Source organism: Pleurodeles waltl, chromosome 8, assembly GCF_031143425.1.
Source record: "Pleurodeles waltl isolate 20211129_DDA chromosome 8, aPleWal1.hap1.20221129, whole genome shotgun sequence".
In the NCBI taxonomy this organism is placed as follows: Eukaryota; Metazoa; Chordata; class Amphibia; order Caudata; family Salamandridae; genus Pleurodeles; species Pleurodeles waltl.
The window spans coordinates 359,743,276-359,762,465 of record NC_090447.1 but is presented as its reverse complement, the minus strand read 5'-3'; the positions used below and the strand labels follow the sequence as shown (position 1 = coordinate 359,762,465).

The 19,190-nt window shown below is 41.2% G+C and overlaps 1 protein-coding gene across 4 annotated transcripts in view; it reads right to left on the bottom strand.

Annotated features, from left to right (window-relative positions):
* Positions 1-19,190, bottom strand: part of RPGR (retinitis pigmentosa GTPase regulator) — a 427,988-nt gene that overhangs the window by 252,320 nt on the left and 156,478 nt on the right. For all 4 annotated transcript variants that reach the window (XM_069204238.1, XM_069204236.1, XM_069204234.1 and 1 more), the window contains exon 10: positions 6,572-6,757. In XM_069204238.1, the coding sequence (XP_069060339.1) occupies positions 6,572-6,757 (186 nt within the window). The remainder of the gene's footprint in view (positions 1-6,571; positions 6,758-19,190) is intronic.

The following is a 19,190-nucleotide window of genomic DNA, read 5'->3' as shown; positions in this document are numbered from 1 at the left end:
GATAAATTCCCGCTGGAACAACCAGCTGGAGAGGCTGAAGAGAATGAGTGTGGCCAACTATGCTTTGAGCCCCAGGTCGGGGCAGTGTTGTTACACCTGCTAACACCACATCCCGAGAATGGGTTGAACTCAAGAGGCTTCCCCCACTGTTGCCGACATTGGTCCTGATTTTTCCTGCCTTGCCTGCTCCTCCTGTTTTCCCCATCTTTTCCTTGCAGGGCAACGTCCTTTCTTACTCCATGCTATGGGGATGGGGGAAGCTGAGGACCCCCCCTTCCCCCATGCAACAGATGCCTGGTGGGCTTCTTACCTCAGCACTTGCAACCTCTCTCTCAACACCGGTCCTGGATATGTCACTGGCCTTAACAATAGTGTCACTGAATGTTAATGGCTTGACTCCCTATATCAAGTCAAGCTTGAAGCCCTACAATACCTACTAACTAAACGTAGAGACACAGTCTTATTGCAGGAGTTGCACATGTCTTCCGAGGAGGCTTCCAAGCTACACCATGAGTGGGTGGGCAGGGTCACAGTAGTAGGACTGTCAACAACACAACAGGATGCTTCATGAACTGCAGAGTAGCAATCCTGATAGGGCTGAACCTATCTTACAGTGTCCTTCAGACATGGGTGACAAGTAGGTGTCTACCAAGCTATGTATCCTAGATCGCTAAATGATAGTGGAGTCAATCTACACACTGCTGGCTGGTAAAATTCATTTGCTGGCTCGCCTATTGAGGATACTGTTGGCTGGCATTGCAGGGGGGTGACTGAAACCTGGCCCCGGATCAGGCCTTAGAACAGGGATAGTGGATGCTCACCACAGACGCAATAGGGCATTCCTTAGTGACATCCTTGGTGATCACACCCTGTGTGATATTTGGCATCTACTTCTCCCGTCTGAGAGGTACTACACATTCCTCTCTTGTCCCCTCAGGACCCAATCTCGTATTGACTACTTGCTATTACTTTCCCAGGTGACACACTGACATACTGGAAGGAGCCAGTACTGACCACCGCTCGGTCCACCTCAGTCTGGTCTTTGGGGGCACCCAAACACGGCCCTAACCAGTGGCGGATGAAGGTGTTTGCATAAAGATCCCCGAGGGTAAGGAACTGCTCTGACACCACCTCTGTATCTACTTTGCAGAAAATGCAGGTTCTCCTGACTAACACAGGGTTGAATGGGGAGCATGCAGTGTGACATTGCAAGGACAATTGTTGAGAGAATCAGGGCTTGCGAAATGCAAGGCCCATACTGTCCTTCAGGCCATGCAAGCCAAAGTGCACTCCGTTATGATCTTTATCCAGCCAACACCACACAGCATCTGAAGGCCCCCTTAGAGCTGCTGAAGATACAACTTAATTCCTTCTTTACAATGCATGCTGATAAGGTATTGGTTAAACTTTGCTGGTAAAGATATGAGCAAGGAGATTACTGGTTCCCACCTACAGCAGCAAAAATCACAGCTCGCCATAATGGAGATCCAGGAAAGTGCAGGTCAAATCTCAGTGCACCCCAGGGAAATAGTTGGTAATTTTGAAACCTACTACACAGCCCTCTTCTCCTCAGAATTGGATGTTATAGTTGACTGGATTAAACAATTTCTTGATGCGCTACACCTTCCAACTTTGAATAACGGGGGCCGAGTGGTCCTCAAGGAGGAGTTTACAGATGAAAAGGTGGTGGATACCCTATGAGGGTTACCCACTTGCAAGTCTTCCGAAGAAGATAGGACTTTGCGGTGTATTCTACAAAGCCTTCAATGAAGCGATGACCGCTGGATTGTTGGGACTCTATATATCGTTGTGAGCCATATCCATAGTCATATTCAACAAAGCAGTCATCAGCCTTGTAATCAAGGACATTATAGACCACCTAGAGTGTGCCAGCTACCGTCCGATATCCCTCATTAATGTGGGTCTTCAACTGACTGCCAAGGTCCTGGCGACCCATCTGGGAAAAATGATTCTGCAACTCGTGCATGAGACACAGGTGGGTTTTTCCTGAGGCACAGTTCTCGTAATCGCCTACAAACACTTGTGCATCTTTTGTGGAGTATGAAAGATGATTCGTCAGAGATGTTGATACTCTCCCGTGATGCCAAAAAGGTCTTTGACCGAGCGAAATGGCCACAACTATTTCAGGTTTTGATCCACATGGGGTTGGGGAATAATTTCAAAAGTAAAGTCAGTCTGCTATACGATTCCCCATCTGACGAAGTGCCCTGTGGTGTATTCCTCACTAACATGCTCCAGATTGCTTGCAGCACTCATCAAGACTGCCCCCTTTTCCTGCTCCTTTTTCTATTGGCGTCGGCAGTGACCCGCAGATGGCAAGAAGTGCTTGAGATACCCAAAAGTTGCTGGTGAAGTCAAAAGTATGCTCTATGTGGACAACAAACTACTCCATATGTAATTCCATTATCAAGGGACTTCTCCAAACTGCCTGGCCATATGGTCAATTAGATGGAAAATGAAGCCCTACCAATGACTAGGGCCACTACCCCTAAACCATCCATGGCTACGATATTACATGGGTGCCAAAAGGGCATCACTATTTGGGTATCTGGTTTAATAGGGGCCTATCCGACATAGTATAGGATAACTCCCCCCCACCCCCACCCCGGAATGGACATACCAGGATTTCCAAGTGGTCTCATTTTGATCTGTCTTTATGGAGGAGATTGTAAACAGGGAATTACCAATGCTCCCGCTTTCAATATGTCTTCAGGATGCTGCCCCTCTGGATACCCAGAACTCTCTTGGCACTTATTGAAGCCAGTATCTATTCCTACATCTGGAGTGTACATAAGACGTGTATCCAAGCCTCTCAACATTAGCCCAACACACCGGCATAAGGCCTTAGGCTCCCCCACCTCAACTCCTATAGCTTGTCCTTTTACCTCTCCCAGGTTACGGCTCATCTATACTACAGCCAGGACTCCCTGTTTTGAGCACACTTGGAGTATCACCTTCCTTCGCCTATAATCATGATGCAGCCCTTGTATCTCTTGGCTAAGGACCCAGGGGTGGCCTCGAATACGATTATAGCAGTGATGCCCTGGGCCTAACAGGAGGTACAAAGTCTCCTGGGAATATCCCCATACCTACAACATAAGGTCCCATTGTGGCTTACACCCCACCTCCTCATCCGGGGATGTTCATTCTACTGGGTGACCTGGAATGACACTGGTATAAGGTGCCTCAATCTGGTTTTAAATGGTTGTGGGCTCAAACCCATTGAGCTCTTGTAGTCAGCATTTGGACTAAGAAACACAAACTCTGAGTGTTATCGCCAACGGCCCTGTTGCCTTTGGGCGGTTCGCGGCCAATGGCCAGCAGAGGTGCACCTTTTCCCCTAGTCGAGGATCTTAAGGTGTTCAGACAATACAGGGGGTTGGCATTGAGTTTGAATGCAGTCCTCAACAAAGGGAAAGATTCCCTTTCATCCTTCTTAGCCACTAGACTTCGAAAGCAGCCTTTTCTGGGAAAGGTATATTTTTGACCACTGAAGGGCCTTAAGGGATTCCTGGTTCCCTGGAAACTTTAGAGGGTGAAACTCCTGCGCCTGACTTCTGTTGAAGGTACAGAGCTGCCAGATCTGACTTGCACTAAATGTTGTGTACCTGTTCAGCCACTGCACCCTACTTGATGTTTTTTCTGGGACAGACTACAGCAGTATAGTGCTCTCCAAATTACTCCCTCATCACCTCTCATTCTTTTGCATGGCATCTCTGGCCTCCCCAATATGGCCCTCTATGATCGCAGATGATTCACCACCTCATTAGAATTGGGCAAATTTTATATTCTTCACAACTGGCGACAGCCCAGCATTCTCGCATTCACAGGATGGCTCCTTGAAGTGTACTGCATAGCTACGAGAAAATCACCTATAAACTAAATGAACAGTCACACATCTTTGAAACCACAAGGGGCCCCTTCATGGCAAGTGTCAAAATATCCCTCAACTGACCCCCCTGCCTACCAGGGAGACGGCTGTATCATTCTAAGAAGGTATGTGGGGCACTCCTTTGCAAGGTACAGACCCCTCCAGATACCTGAGCGTTTCCACCTTCCATTTTACCAGCCCCCAACTGGTCCTCATGTATCCCTCACCCCTGAATTCCCTCTCTGGCTCTCCAAAAGGAAAATAAAGTTAGATTGAAGATATTCGCCTCATGGTGGGCTCAGCCTTCATATATTCTACAAAGACCAGACTCTGGTAGTCTGTATTTTATGTAGGTGTACCATGTTGCCCACGGCTTCTATACTGACCTCTAGAGCTGCACTCTACTAATTTCAGTGACACCTGTTTGAATGTTTCGCAAAGCATGACCCTCAATGCCTTTCTGATTCTCTTGCTGGCACTGTATTGTTTGAATGTACAATAAATAAACGTTGAAAAAAAGCTATTATTTCTAAAGTTATGTTATGTTAAGTTATGCTAGATCAACTCATAAAAAGCAAATTGTTGATGATAGCTTACTCTGAAATGATCTTTTTGGAAACAAGCCAAGTAATTAGAAGGCAAGCAAAGCAGATTTATTGGCCCCTAAACGTCAGCGCACATAGACATGTTTTGAGTCATTTTCTAATCTGTAGGATTCTAGAATCCTCCAAGACCTTCTGGCAGAGTTTACCAATCCAGGACCTCCTAAACAAGGCAGCTCTTCTTTCTTTTACATTGTGTTACACAGCTGAAATCACCAATGTGCTAATGGTTTCATTTCAGTTGTCTTTCTACAACCTTTCATGTTGAAATTAAGTTCAACTCGATTAGGGGCCTGATTTAGAATCTGGATGATGGAGCAATGGTCTTCAGAGTAAGTTACTTGTTCACACTGACGGACACGGCATCCCCCTAATTCACAGCATTGGCAGGCAACTGTCACTATTGGAAATGGTTGACTAATGGAGCCTTCAAACATGATGACTAGCTACCAAACTTTTAAAAAGTTTTACTTTTTTCAAAACAAACTCACAAAGTGGGAGTTTGTTTTCATTAAAATTTAAACTAATAACCCTCACACCATGGGAGTTTTCTCCGATGGTGTGTGCTGGCCCTTTTCTTATTTTTTAACTGTCCCTCACTGCTAGTTTTTTATCATTGATTGATTCTACTGAACGCGCCTGTCAGCAATATAAAGGTCTGTACAGTTTTTAATGATGTTACCAAGGACCCACATTCATAACTATAACCAGTAAGAAAATGATGGTCACCAGATCCATGATATAAAGTGTGCAGGGACTATTTTGCAATGGACAATAGAGCACAACGGTGCCCAAGGACATTACAAGTAACAAGGCATTAACAGGGGATGGAGTTGGAAGGAAGATTTTTTATTCTTAATGTATTTTGTGTCAAAGGAAAATCAATAAAAAAAAACTATTGAAATCTAAAGTGTGTGAGGGACCCTGGAGTCTGCTTCTACCAGCTGCATGATACTGCTTTACAGAATTGAAATTTTATTCTTTCATTTTAAGAACATCTGCAGTGTAATTTTTAATCTGGCTTTCACCTCCTATGTAGCTTAGAGGTGCCAAACCTTGTTTCGTCTCCGCCTGTAGTTCTGCGCTGCTCTTATTTAAGTCACTGGCTTTAGCTTTAATTCTAATCTTAATTTCATATCTCACAAATTCCTACTCATTTCAATTAGCTAGATGTAAGAGATGAAAACTTTTTCTTTCACCTCAAAGGAATGGGCATGACATTCAATATCTCATGTGGCATCCGGCTGCTTGAGGTTGCACCTTGCATGCATTTCAATGTGTACGGCATAAGATCTACTATGTTTTCTATGCCTGAAACATCAGGTAAAAGACACCTTCACTTTTTGAATGTTGGGCGATTTATGGAGCCTTTAGGGTAAGGAGGGCACGTGTTTCGCAAGTTAGGTTTCAGCCAAGAAAAGGTCTGCTCGTCCACACCTTAGTCTGCTGAAAGGAGGAAAAAATACACCACAGTTTGACAAGGAATCTAAGACATTGGGTGCATTGAGTTTGGGGATATTATGCTGAAAGGAGAAACAGTCTACCAGTGAAAATGTAAATCTTTCCTCCTAAAGTCAAATGCTGTAAGGTCAATATTCCTTTTTATACCGCACTGGTTTATTATTTGCCATACACAAACAAATGCCAAAGGCCCAACTTCTAGGCACAGCAAACAATGAAACAAACATATTAGTCATACCATATAGCAAGTAAAGCCACAATGATAACAGAATGCTGCAGAGTTTTATGTGAAATATAAAATACATTAAGTATCAAGTACAAGTTTAAGAAGGTACATCACAGCATAAACATAATGCAGCATAACATAATGCAGCATAACATAATTGGAGGAACTGGCACAACGAGGGATTCTTTGCGAGGCTTAGATAAAAAGGGTTAGCAAAGTCATAATGTTGTTCAGGGATGTCGAGTCTCTGGAGTTGTTTTAATATCTGCTTAAACCTCGTGGAATATTCTTTGGTCGCTAAGGACTAGCTGATGGACTAACATTTTAGTTCACATGTTACTGACATTAATAAATTCCTTAAAAATCTTCAAATAAATCAAATAAACATACCCTTTCTCTACGTCTGTGCCTGGCAGATAAAGTTCTCTGTAACGGGGATGGTGGTGAGGAATCACCACCCAACTCAGAGTGTGGAACTGTCAAGCAATTTTCTTTCAAGTCATCAATTTCGATTTCTTCAGACCCCTTCGGCCTTGGAATGGCAAAAACTAACATGTGACAGCCACCGCAAGAAACCTATGGGAACAATGGAATTATCCGTTTTTATTCGCTGGTAACACACATAGAAAAACATTAAAAGGCAAGGATTGTTCCTTATTGGTAAGGTGGACACACTGACGTGTTTAATAAAACTGGATTAAGAAATAGAAGTAATTCTGAAAAAAAGATTAAGAATCTAGTCTGTCTTCCATATACCAACAGAAGATGACAAATGGACAAATGGAAAGATACAATTTAGTATAAACATGTGGAAGCCATCTACACTGAATGAATATAGGGGGTCATTCTGACCCTGGCGGTCATGGACCGCCAGGGCCAACGACCGCGGGAGCACCGCCAACAGGCTGGCGGTGCTCCCATGGGCATTCTGACCGCGGCGGTACAGCCGCGGTCAGATACGGGAAACCGGCGGTGTACCGCCGGTTTCCCGCTGCCCTGGGGAATCCTCCACGGCGGCGCAGCTATGGGGATTCCGACCCCCTTACCGCCATCCTGTTCCTGGCGGTTTTGGCCGCCAGGAACAGGATGGCGGTAAGGGGTGTCGTGGGGCCCCTGCAGTGCCCATGCCAATGGCATGGGCACTGCAGGGGCCCCCTAACAGGGCCCCACCAAGATTTTCAGTGTCTGCCAAGCAGACATTGAAAATCGCGACGGGTGCAACTGCACCCGTCGCACCCCTTCCACTCCGCCGGCTCCATTCGGAGCCGGCATCCTCATGGAAGGGGGTTTCCCGCTGGGCTGGCGGGCGGCCTTCTGGCGGTCGCCCGCCAGCCCAGCGGGAAACTCAGAATAACCGCGGCGGTCTTCTGACCGTGCAGCGGTATTCTGGCGGCTCCCGCCGGCCCTGCGGTTACCGCGGCCGGCGGGAGTCAGAATGACCCCCATAGTGTCTTATTCCCATTATCACAGGTACAACATAGATATTTTTGGCAATTTCTTACTACTTCAGCATGCCCCACATGTAAGAACAAATGTGAGTAAGCCTGAGAAATGACAACCACATTCCCACTCAGTAAATGCCAAACCTCTTCATCAAACTTCAAAAGAAAGACTGTGAAAGAGAAGGTGCTACACTGAAACGTTAAGGGGTGAAGAGGAATACATAAACATCGAAAATAGGTTTAAATTGTGAGAAAGAATGAGGAATTGTATTTAGAAGAGATTGTCAACCTGTGGGTTTACAGACGATGGTGACATATGGTGAGATTAACAAAGGATCATACTTATTAGTGGATAGTTCCAATGACAAGCCCCTACTACTGATGGTGAAAGAGCTTTAAACATGTAGGTCTGATAACTAGACCCATTAATAACACATTTAAAAGGACCTTTGCCATCTCTAATTGGGTTATAAACTTGCCGTTCAGACTTTGTGTTTCATATTTTTATTCACTTGCATTAAAAAAGGTTCATTATTGTGAGTTCATGACTTAAAACAAACACGATCATCGAAAAAGTAATGCCTAAATTAATTAACATGACAACCCATTTGATACTAAATCTTGTTAGAATGCACTACATAACAGTCAATAATTAAATATGACTTTCTCAGTGGCAATTAACTTCTGCAGTTAACCTAACCAACCCTAAAAGTCCAGCAGTCCCAGTGCTTCCACTTCTACATAAACTACTATGTAGCTGTTGTAGTGTTACCCAAAAACGAGCACTGGCAAAGCTAACAAGTCTCACCCTGTGGCAAGCTGGTGCAATGGTTACCATTTTTAATTGCATGCATATGCAACAAAAAGAAAGAAGAAAACATTATGCCAAATAAAAATGACAGCCATGTGTTTGCAAAATCAAATCTGCATCCATCACAGTACATAACAGCGAATGGCTGATGTTTGTGGACCTACTGCCTCATTGTATTATATATGATTAGGCACAGGTCCGTACCTAATCTTTTGAAGAGCGATGATATATATATGTATATATATATATATATATATATATATATATATATATATATATATATATATATATATATATATATATATATATATATATATATATATGAATGATCCTGCTTTCCCCGATCTCCTCGTGCCGGGCAAGCAGATGCAGGATCTGCTAGAACACAAACCAACGTTTAACTTCATCACTCCGGGATGTTGCTTTTAACTGAAATTTTAGTGAGGCTCACGCTATAGTACTTCCCACAAACCACAGGGGCAAACCAAGACAACATAATCGCTATTACAATTAATAAACTTACTGATCTTAGCTGTTTTACCTGTAAGCACATGCCTTGAATCTACCCCATTTAAAAAAGCCTCGCTGCTCTTTCTACCAGATTCCTTAGCTGCCTCGGTCACCAGAAAAATGGCTATGGACCAAAATGTCCCTTAAAGAATTACTTTTCCTGTAAGTGATAAGGGGACGTGGACCCACGATCTTACCAATCACCTGATCAGCCCTCACCATATACCAATGCTTCTCTAAAATGTGCCTGATGTTGTTGGATTGAGAGCTATATGCAGTAGTATGTCTAACCTTGTCAGGACCTTTGTCCTTTTTTTGGGGGTAGCAGCAAACTATCCCTAGTGACAGTTGCTGCTTTCTAACATGCCCCCTTAATGAAACTCACTGGGTATCTCCTGGCCTTAAATCTTTTTACCATGTAGTCTTTTTCTAAATCAAATATAGATTTTGTACTGTTATTACGTTTGGACCGAGGCAATTCCTGATAGGGAATGCTCCACTGAAATCTTGGTGGGCAGTGGCTCCGGGCATGCAGTATACCATTGCCCGCAGTGCTCTTTCTGAAAAGTCTGTTATGTATTTTGTCCTGCTCTACCCTTACCATGACATCTCGAAAATCCATTTCCGATTTGTGTGTTTTATAAGTACATTTTAGGTTCAAATCATTGTCAAAAATAAGAGAAAAAATAATCTAATTTCTTCTGAGGACCATCCCTTATTATATATAAATCATCTATATATCGAGTCCAAAATGTCAAATGTTGTGTCCTGTTTTCGTTTGCTTCCGTCCAGATGCTTTGGGCCTCCCACCAACCCATGTAGAAGCCAGTGTAGCTTGGCGCAAAGCAGTCCCAGTGAGCTGCCTGTAATATTGTTCCCCAAACAAAAAGATGTTATTCTCAAGACAAAATCGCAGCATGCTCAATAGCATCATCGTGTGGTCATAAAGACTTAGTGGCCTGTCCATGAAAAAGTATCTGCATGCCTGAATGCTAAGATCATGGTTAATACATGTGTATAAAGATACAACATCTATGGTGGCCAAAATAAATTGAGACTTCCAGGGAATGCCCTGGAACTTAGTTATAAAGTCAGTGCTGTCCCAGCAATATGATGGTAAGTTAATGACATAAGGGCATAAAAAAAATAATCTAAATAGATTACTGTACTTTCTAAAAGATCATTATATACTGAAATAATGGGTCAAACATGGAACAATTGGTTTATCAATTCTTAAAAACTGAAAATCTTCAAAGCCCAAGAGTCCCTTATCATGCCATTCATCTAAAAGCATATGAAATTGGTTATTGAAAGCTCTCATAACAACCATATAACACCAACTGCCTTAAGGAGGTTAAGGCTTTCCTTTGTCCTAGAATCAAATTACGAGCAAATGATTGCTGCTGTTTTTCCATAGGGTTATCAATTGCATGTTTAGTCTCAACTATGGTTATAGTATTTCCTCCCACACTTTTGTTTCTCTTGTTGTTCGGTAAATATTTTCAATAACTTCAACTTTCTAATGAAAAGGAAAAGATTTATACAATCTAATTCTAATAATGATTGTTCATCGTCACTTAGTTCATGTGTAGAAAGGTTTATAACCGTAGGATTAAGGTGAGGATAATTCTATGGCTATTAACCTTTCTACATATGAACTAAGTGACGATGAACGATCATTATTACAATTACGGTTATTTTTTTGTCCCACTGAAAACTTTAACTACTCTAGAACTCATATAGATCTTTTCCTTTTCATTAGAAAGATAAAACAGCTAAGATCAGTAAGTTTATTTATTGCAATAGCGATTATGTTGTCTATATCTTGGTTTGCCACTGCAGTTTGAACTATGTGGGAAGTATCATCTTCCCAGTGAAAAAAGAGGATCTTAGAACATTACCGTGCCATCAACCAGTTTCTAGACATTGGCATGGGTTCCACAAGCCTAGTAGTGAAAAGATTTCATTGTTTGGCATTGACAGAGTACCACCAAAAAAGAGAGAGGGAACAGAGAACACATTCTGAGTCAGAATACATAATCAAACTTGGGACCAAATATCCTGGCAGCCTCAATGTGGAGGAGGAACTACATGTACATATAGGCTGATCTGTATGGCTTCTTGACATTGATGCAAATTGTCCAGTATTGTTGCAAGTTTTGACGATATGTATGCGTTTTTGCAGAGAACTTGTCCATTTATCACTGGTAGGCTTGCATTTATGTTTTAGGCCTTCTTTTTGTAATTATTTTTGTTTTTTAACTTTGTTTGTGCCCATCTCAGTATTATAGATTTAGTTTTTAAACTTGATGCACTGGAAATATCCTTTTCAAAACTGTGTATGGGGTTCTGGCTATAGAATGATGCACCTTTCTTGAGTTTCAATTCTATGGTTCCTGCCCAAAAAAATGAATTATGAGTCACTGGACCCGTGATGCCGGTTTTGACTCTTTCAAACTTTTTTCACAATTGCTTCAATACACTAATGTATTCATATCTTTCAGTCACTTGGCGGTTTGATTTTGTTTTCAAGTATGTGGTGTGTATCTTGGGCGAATTTGATCGTTCAACATAGTTTTTAATTACAAACATAGAATTGAGATGTTTTAAAAAAAAGTTTTTTATTTGTAATGAATTACCATTGCCACTGACATTGACTATATCATGGGGAATGAGAATCATTTTGATTGATAAATTACGGGCAGCAGTTCAGAGCTTTATGAGGATTTTTTCTAAGTTTACAACATGTGGGGTGTTTTTAAGGATAATGGAGCTTTTTCTGCATGTTATGTGACTCTGAGGAATAACACAAGGTTGATACATGTGAGCCTCAATAAAATTACAGTGAAAGGCAACATCCCGGAGAGCGGGCCCTTTTCTTTGAAGTAGCTGAAAATACAGTTGAGAAGTTGGTGTATATATATATATATATATATATATATATATATATATATATATATATATATATATATTTTATATACATATATCCACACACATGCTTCACACAGTAAAAACAGGCTCCAACAAATCTTGGGATCCAGTCTTCTGTTTTGTACTATTTGCGTGACCACAAACTAACACGTTTTGGCCACAAACCCAGCCTTTTTCGAACAAGTGGACGCCATATTGCATACAGCTTTATACCACATGACAAACAAAACAAAATAATGGAAGAGCCGCTATGCAACATTCACGGCCGAGAACACGTGCCATTCGATACATGACTGATGCAATATTAAAAACCTTCATTGCAATAAACATGATTAAATCACAAAACTACAGCATAATATTAAATACACCCAAGTATGATAAACTGTTAAAACTGAGCATCAAGCCCAAGTTTGTAAGAGTGTGAAAAATCATTCATAATGCTATCATATAATGATTGATAACCAAGCCCAAGTTGGCAGTTTCAATTGCTCCCACTAGAATGTGCCATAATTTAATAATGTGTCCTAATATAGAAACACAAATCCAAAATGTACGTAAGGGGCTGTGCTTGACGTTCTTCCAAGCTCTAATTCATGTTCGACAAAACTCAAGGCCGCTGACCACTAAACCCTGTCACATAGATCTTGCTCTACGAAACGTTATCAGGGGTTTATTGGGCAATATGTGCCCTATGAGGGGATCACTCTTAACAAGGTGCCAGTGCTGTGTGAGGATCCTCCTCACCCTTTGATGCGCAATGCAGTACCCTCTAATCACTCTTAACTTTTGGTCGGAGTTCCTATGTTTATCCCACCAGGAAAACAGGAAGGACTCCCTCTCTTTCAGGCTGGCTCTATATCTAGACGCCTCAACTCTCTCCTGGCTGTAACCTCATGCTAGGAATTTATACTTCAGCTCTTCCTTCACCTCCACCAACAGCCTCTCCTCACTGCAGTTGCGCCTCATTCTGAGATTCTCTGCATAAGGTATGCTGTATTTTAACTTAGTAGTATGGAACCTATGTGTGTGCAATATAGAGTTGTCTGCAGTGGGTTTCATTTAAGTTTTCGTGTGGGTCCTACTATCTTTTACAAAGACCGTCGGACCCAAAAACTGGATCTCCTCCCTCCTGATAGTTGTGGTGAATTCGGAGATCAAATTATTATTATTCATCTTGTCAGTGAAACATTTAGCAGAAGCCTCAGACCCTCTCCAGATGACGAATAAATCGTTAACAAAACAGGTGCAAAAGAACACATTTTCTGACCATTCGATAGCATACTGGTGTGCAAGCAACTACTCCTCTCACCAGCCATATGCAAGTTCGCATAGCTGAGGGCGAAGCAGATGCCCATAGCTATCTCCCTCAATTGTCTTTAGATCATTTTGTCAAATAAGAAAAAATTCTTGTGAAGACACCAGTTTACCATAGCTAATAGCATTTTGATGTGCATATACAGTGATACCGGTCCAGCACCCTGAAATTGTTTGATAGCTCATGGGCCATCTTGGTGAGAAATAGTAGTGTAGAGGGATGGCACATACATGGTAATTAACAACAAGTTCTCCTCCCAGACCACATCATAAATTCTTCTAAAAAATCATGTGTCTTGAACATACAAGGGTTGATTTTGTACATATTCTTGCAGAAAAAAATTCCATGTACCTAGACGTATTTCAAAAAGTCTCCCGATAGCTGGTATTATAGGTCTGCCTGTGGGAACAATGGTGTTTTTATGAACTTTAGGTATGAGATATAGTATAGGTGTTACAGGAGAATCAACTTTCAAATAATGAGAATCAATTTTCAAATACTGATACTCTTCTTGAGTTAACAAACCCATCCCACGCCATTCAGCTAGCTCAACAAAGTATGCGGCCTGATCGTTCTGCATATCTGCTTTAGTCATTTTACAATAACAGTCCTTGTCATTCAATTGCCGCATTGCTTCAGCTCTGTACATGGCCAGTGTCTAAAGGACAATGTTTCCCCTTTTGTCGGCCTGTCAGATCACCACATCTTGTCTTAATTTCAGTTTATCCATGAGCTGGTGATTTTGGTGATATGTGATTTGGGAGTTGTCAACTAGCCGTCCCTTGTTTAGATGGGTCTTACTTTGCAAATTATTTAAGTCTTGAACCACCAGCTCAGAAAAGATGCCAATAGAATCTTTGGGCATTATGGGTAAGAAAGAAGATTTTGTTTCAAAGGGTAATATTGCACTGTTATATACATACAGTCCCTGGATGGAGATACATTCCTGTTCAGATACCGTCCCTTCAATTTCCAGAATTTATCATTCAAGCTAATCAAGTTCTTTCAACAATTTAATGTCAGATACTTTGAGATTGGCGACTTCTCTCTCACCACTGCTTGCGTTGTCTGTCAGGGTTGTTTCTTGCAATGATATTTGCGTAACTTTCCGATAAAATTGTCTAGATCTATTCTTGTTTGGCCATAATTAAACTCCATTGGTGTACAAAAAGTGAGGTCCAAGGATAAAATCTGTTCCTCTTGGAACAGTTCAATGTCTGACAAGTTTACAATGGTTTCGGTCTCCATCTGCTTCATTTCATAGCTTATCTGGTCTGTTTGGGCATGTGTATTTGTTTTTGTTCCTCCTCATCGGTTTTTCCTTTTCCTCCTCCTTTAACATTTTTATGTTGTTGTTTGGTCGTGGCCTGAGATTGAATATATATATATATATATATATATATATATATATATATATATATATATATATATATATAACCTAGTGGCAGTTGACTCTAGGTAGTTATAGTTAGGACCTAGTTTCTATAGAAAAAGAGTTGTTTTTCTAATCGCTTTGGTGCCATTAGGTGAATCTTCACCAGGTTTCCCCAAATAATATGAGGCTTACGTCAGCTGCTGTCTGGAAAGTTTCAGGGTGACCCGTCAATCGGGAGCTGAGAAATAGGGAGGGTCCCAAAACGCTTTTTCCCCATTCATTTTTCTGTAGGGATTTTGAACAGCGATAGCGCACGAACCACTGGATGGAATTACATCACATTGGTAGGAAAGCTAGTTCTTGGTCCAGAAAGTGATATATATATATATATATATATATATATAGATGCGGATACATTGCCTCTCCTGCGCAGAGCTATCTGAAAAAACAAGACAAGTGGCCAATTCTACAGTCCTGAAAAGAGTCCCGTTCTTAGGATGTGCTAGATTTTGTACAGGTAACACAAATTAAAAAAGTCTTCTTTCTTGGTCCTTTTAAATGTGTTTAATTATCCGAATCTTTGAGAAACCTAAGTGGTATTTTGACTTTCCCTTTATAGATAACAGTACCATGTATTATTTGAGGCATAATCCTGAAATGGAAACAAAGGGTACATCCCCTATGTCTCCGTGAGTGGAGGCTTTCTGTCCGAGACACTATAACAGTGTCACTCTGCAGGTATCAGGATAGATAAATTCATGATTACTAACCTCACAGAACATAGGGTTTTATGTTGCTTAATTTCTGATTAAAGGGAGTTGACTTTTTAGGCTTTTGATATACAATGAATTATTTATTTTATTTATAATTTCGAAATTCATTCTCACTTAGGTTCCGTGGATCCATGTTTGCTCACTCTTTGGTTGCTTGAGTCACCCATCGCTATTTCATCTTTATACACATTTGTGCACTCTATTATAATAATTCTATTTGGGCATTTTGCATGCATTAGATGTGTTCTTTTTTGCATGAGTTTATAATTTAAAAAGTCTCAGTTTCTACCATTTGGGACTCCCGTTTCTCAGGTGAGTTATTTATATGTTTGACCATATTAGATATCATATATGTATGTGGCACATATCCAGATTTTGGCATACGATGCTGTCAGAATGTCCGGTCGCTGGGTCCACATCAATAATGGACTAGAAGATTGGGAACTGCCCTGATGAAGGTAGCCTCAAGAAAAGAGGATTACCGAAACGTGCATAGGCCATAGGTTCCTTTTGCATCTTTGTCTGAGATCGTTGCAATACCAATATTGGACTTTTATAAATAAAATTCTCATTGACATTTATTAGGATATGTATGAATTGCATTTGTATTTTTAGGAATTGTTTTAGTCATGAGGAATATTAGTTTTCTTGTATTGTTTTCTATGGATGTTTTAATAGAGTGTGTATGTGGGGTGATTGAGTTAGTTTTGTAGCTTTTTGTATCAGTTTAGGTTTTACTTATTTGATTTTTGTAAATAAACTTAATAAAATAATGTATTGTGGATATCATCAAAACTTTGAGATGTCATATATTGATGGAGATTTAAATCAAGATATTTATCTATTTTCAAGGTTGAACATGAAAGTGTGATATAGACATGTTGTTATAACTTATATATATTGGTAAAGACATACATAATAATTTGTATTGATATAAATTGTATTGTTGGTTTTGAAGAATATCTTTTCAGGAGTATTCAAAGTAGCTCATTACCTTAGTTTACTTTACAGTTTATATTTCCCTGCTTGAGCTACGGTAATTAGGTCAGGGAACCCCATTGGTTTTATCCAGAGCTCCACACAATAGAAGCAGTACTGTGATTGGCTGACAGCAACCTGTGCAGAAAGTTGTGGCCGACGTTTTATGAACCGGTGCACGGTCCCATGATATAAAAATAAGGGCTGAAAACAATAAAAGGGGTCAGGGTAGAGGTACTCTGACCTCATAGGGTTTATTAATGAGTGTCTGAGGGACCCCTTCTATTTTAAAAAAGATTAAAAAAACTTTTTTTAGCCACAGACGTGGTGTTCCAACTCCGTTGCGGCACTCAGCATAGCCTCCGTGTAACATTGCGTCGAGGTTGTGAAACCTGCTGATACATTTTTTTAAAAGATATGTATTCACACACTCACAGACTCACTCAGACAGTCACACCGCCACTCACTCACCCTGGTACACCCACTCAAGGACCAACTCACACACTCTGGCAGTCACTCACAGACCCACTCAGATGGTGATAACCCCACTCACACACACACACAGATCCACTAAGTCACAAGCCCACTCACACTCATGCACACACTCAGAAACTTACACAACCACTCAGAGACCCAACCACACACTCATGCACCTGCTCACAAACCTAGTCGGACACTCACACACCCACTTAAAGACTAACTCAGAAAATCCTGCATCCACTCACAGACCCACTGAGACACTTACACCCAATCACAGACCCACTCAAACTGTTGCACATCACTCACAGAACCACTCAGACCCTCACACACCCATTCTCACACCCAGACACTCTCATACCCAGAGACACCCTATCACACCTATTCTCACACCAAGAGAGGCAGACCATTCGGCTGTGCATGGTTGGTGGTTATGGGGGTTGCCTGCAGGCCCAGTGGCAAACCCCCACCGAGCACAGTCAAAGGCCTTGCGCGGCACAGATTGGATTAATGTATAGTAATTAAAATTACTGCCAAAGCAGCTCCATGCTTGCTGAATATAATATAATATTATATATATATATATATATATATACCGTGGGGGAAGCCCTGATGGCCCATAAAGGGCTAAAAAAAAAAACTGCCGGTTGGAGTTCAGCTGGACTCATTTCACTCTTTTTTTAATAAAAACAAATTAATATAGTTTTAACAAAAAAAATAGCAATCACATTTTATATTTTAAATTGAACACAGATATCTCATTCTAAGTATATCAGACATCAAAATCTAAAAAAAACTATCTCTTTCCCTCTCACTTTCTTTCTCTTTCGAACAATTTCTCCCACTCACAAATCCACTCAGACACGTACGCACCCACTCACAGACCCCCTCAGACACTTACAAACCCACTCACAGACCCACTCAGACACTGACACCCTCATGCACCCACTAAAGCACTGATGTATGCACTCTCACGCCCAGACAGACAAGCTGACAGACACTCTCAACCTCAGATGCAACCTCTCACACCTATAATGGTATTGGGTGGTTAGGGGTGTTGGCCACAGGGACTGGCTTCAAGACAGGTCTTGCCAGAAACCTCCCTTGCGCACAGGTGAAGGCCATGCACGGTGCCAAGTTGGGTGCTTACATGGGTCAGGACCTGGCCAGAGGTGATTGGATTAACCTATAGTAATAAAAATGACTATTCGTTTAAAAAAAACAATAGAAATTCACTGAAAAAAACGGTGACGTTATTGTTAGGAAAGGTACAAAACCATAGAAATTCACAGTTGCAGTTAGTTACCTCAAGTAACTATAACTCATACCCTAAGGTAAGTATAACATGCTTCCTTGCCTGCACTGCTAATTACCCCACATATCTGATGGCAAATTTCTATGGTTTTGTATATTTAAAATTTGAGCCCCGTAAACTTTGTTTTTTTCAGAGAGTATATATATATATATCGACCGCCAATAAAACAGTGGCGGTCGAGAATTGGTAGTTACAGTAAGGTCTGTTTTGCCATAGAAAGAGCATTTTTTGGTTTGCTAATAACTTTGGCCCCATTTGACAAATCTTCATAAACGTTCCAGAAAAAAGTTCATCCACTCATCTACGTCAGCTCCTTCCTGGAAGGTTTTGGGTCGGTCCATCAAGCGGGGGTCGAGAAAAAAGGGGGTTCTCAAAATGCAAAATCCCCATGCATTTTCGATAGGCTTCTTTAGAAAAGGCTTCAGTAAAAACTGCTGAACGGAATGACACCAAATTTTGCACAAAGCTACATCTTGGTCCAGAGATTGTTTTGTTTTGATTTGGTGTTAATCCGTTCAGTGGTCTTGGAGAACTTAGGGCTCAAAATCAACTGTATATTTTGTTTACTGGGTCGACAGACTATCTGGAGCACCAATTTAAAAATAAAATGTTCTGATTGACCCAGGTAACTTTATTTCCCTTGGGTCATTTTGTTTACATGGGAGTCAAACTCATGTGAGAGCGAGCTCTCTGATTGGCTGCCAGCAACATGCGCAAAATATTGTTGGCAGCCATTAAAGGACTCGGGGATTTCGTTCCCTGTCCTCAAGTTGTAAAAAAATAAATAAAGATATATGGGTCAGGGTAGGGATACCCTGACCTCCGAAGCCCCATCATGGAAACCCAGAGAGACCCTCCATCCCTCGGTGCCCAAAAGAAAAAAAAACATACATCAGAAAATACTGCAAACCTGTGAGACTCTTATGAGATTGAGAAGAAAAAATAAATAAAATCTAACTGCTAGCTAGGCCACATTTATAAACTTTAAGCCTCGGAGAGCCCACCCCTGGTGTTATATTTATAATGGGGAGGGGAACTGGGTGGCACCCCTCACCGAGCCTCCAGAGACACCAGGAACCCCA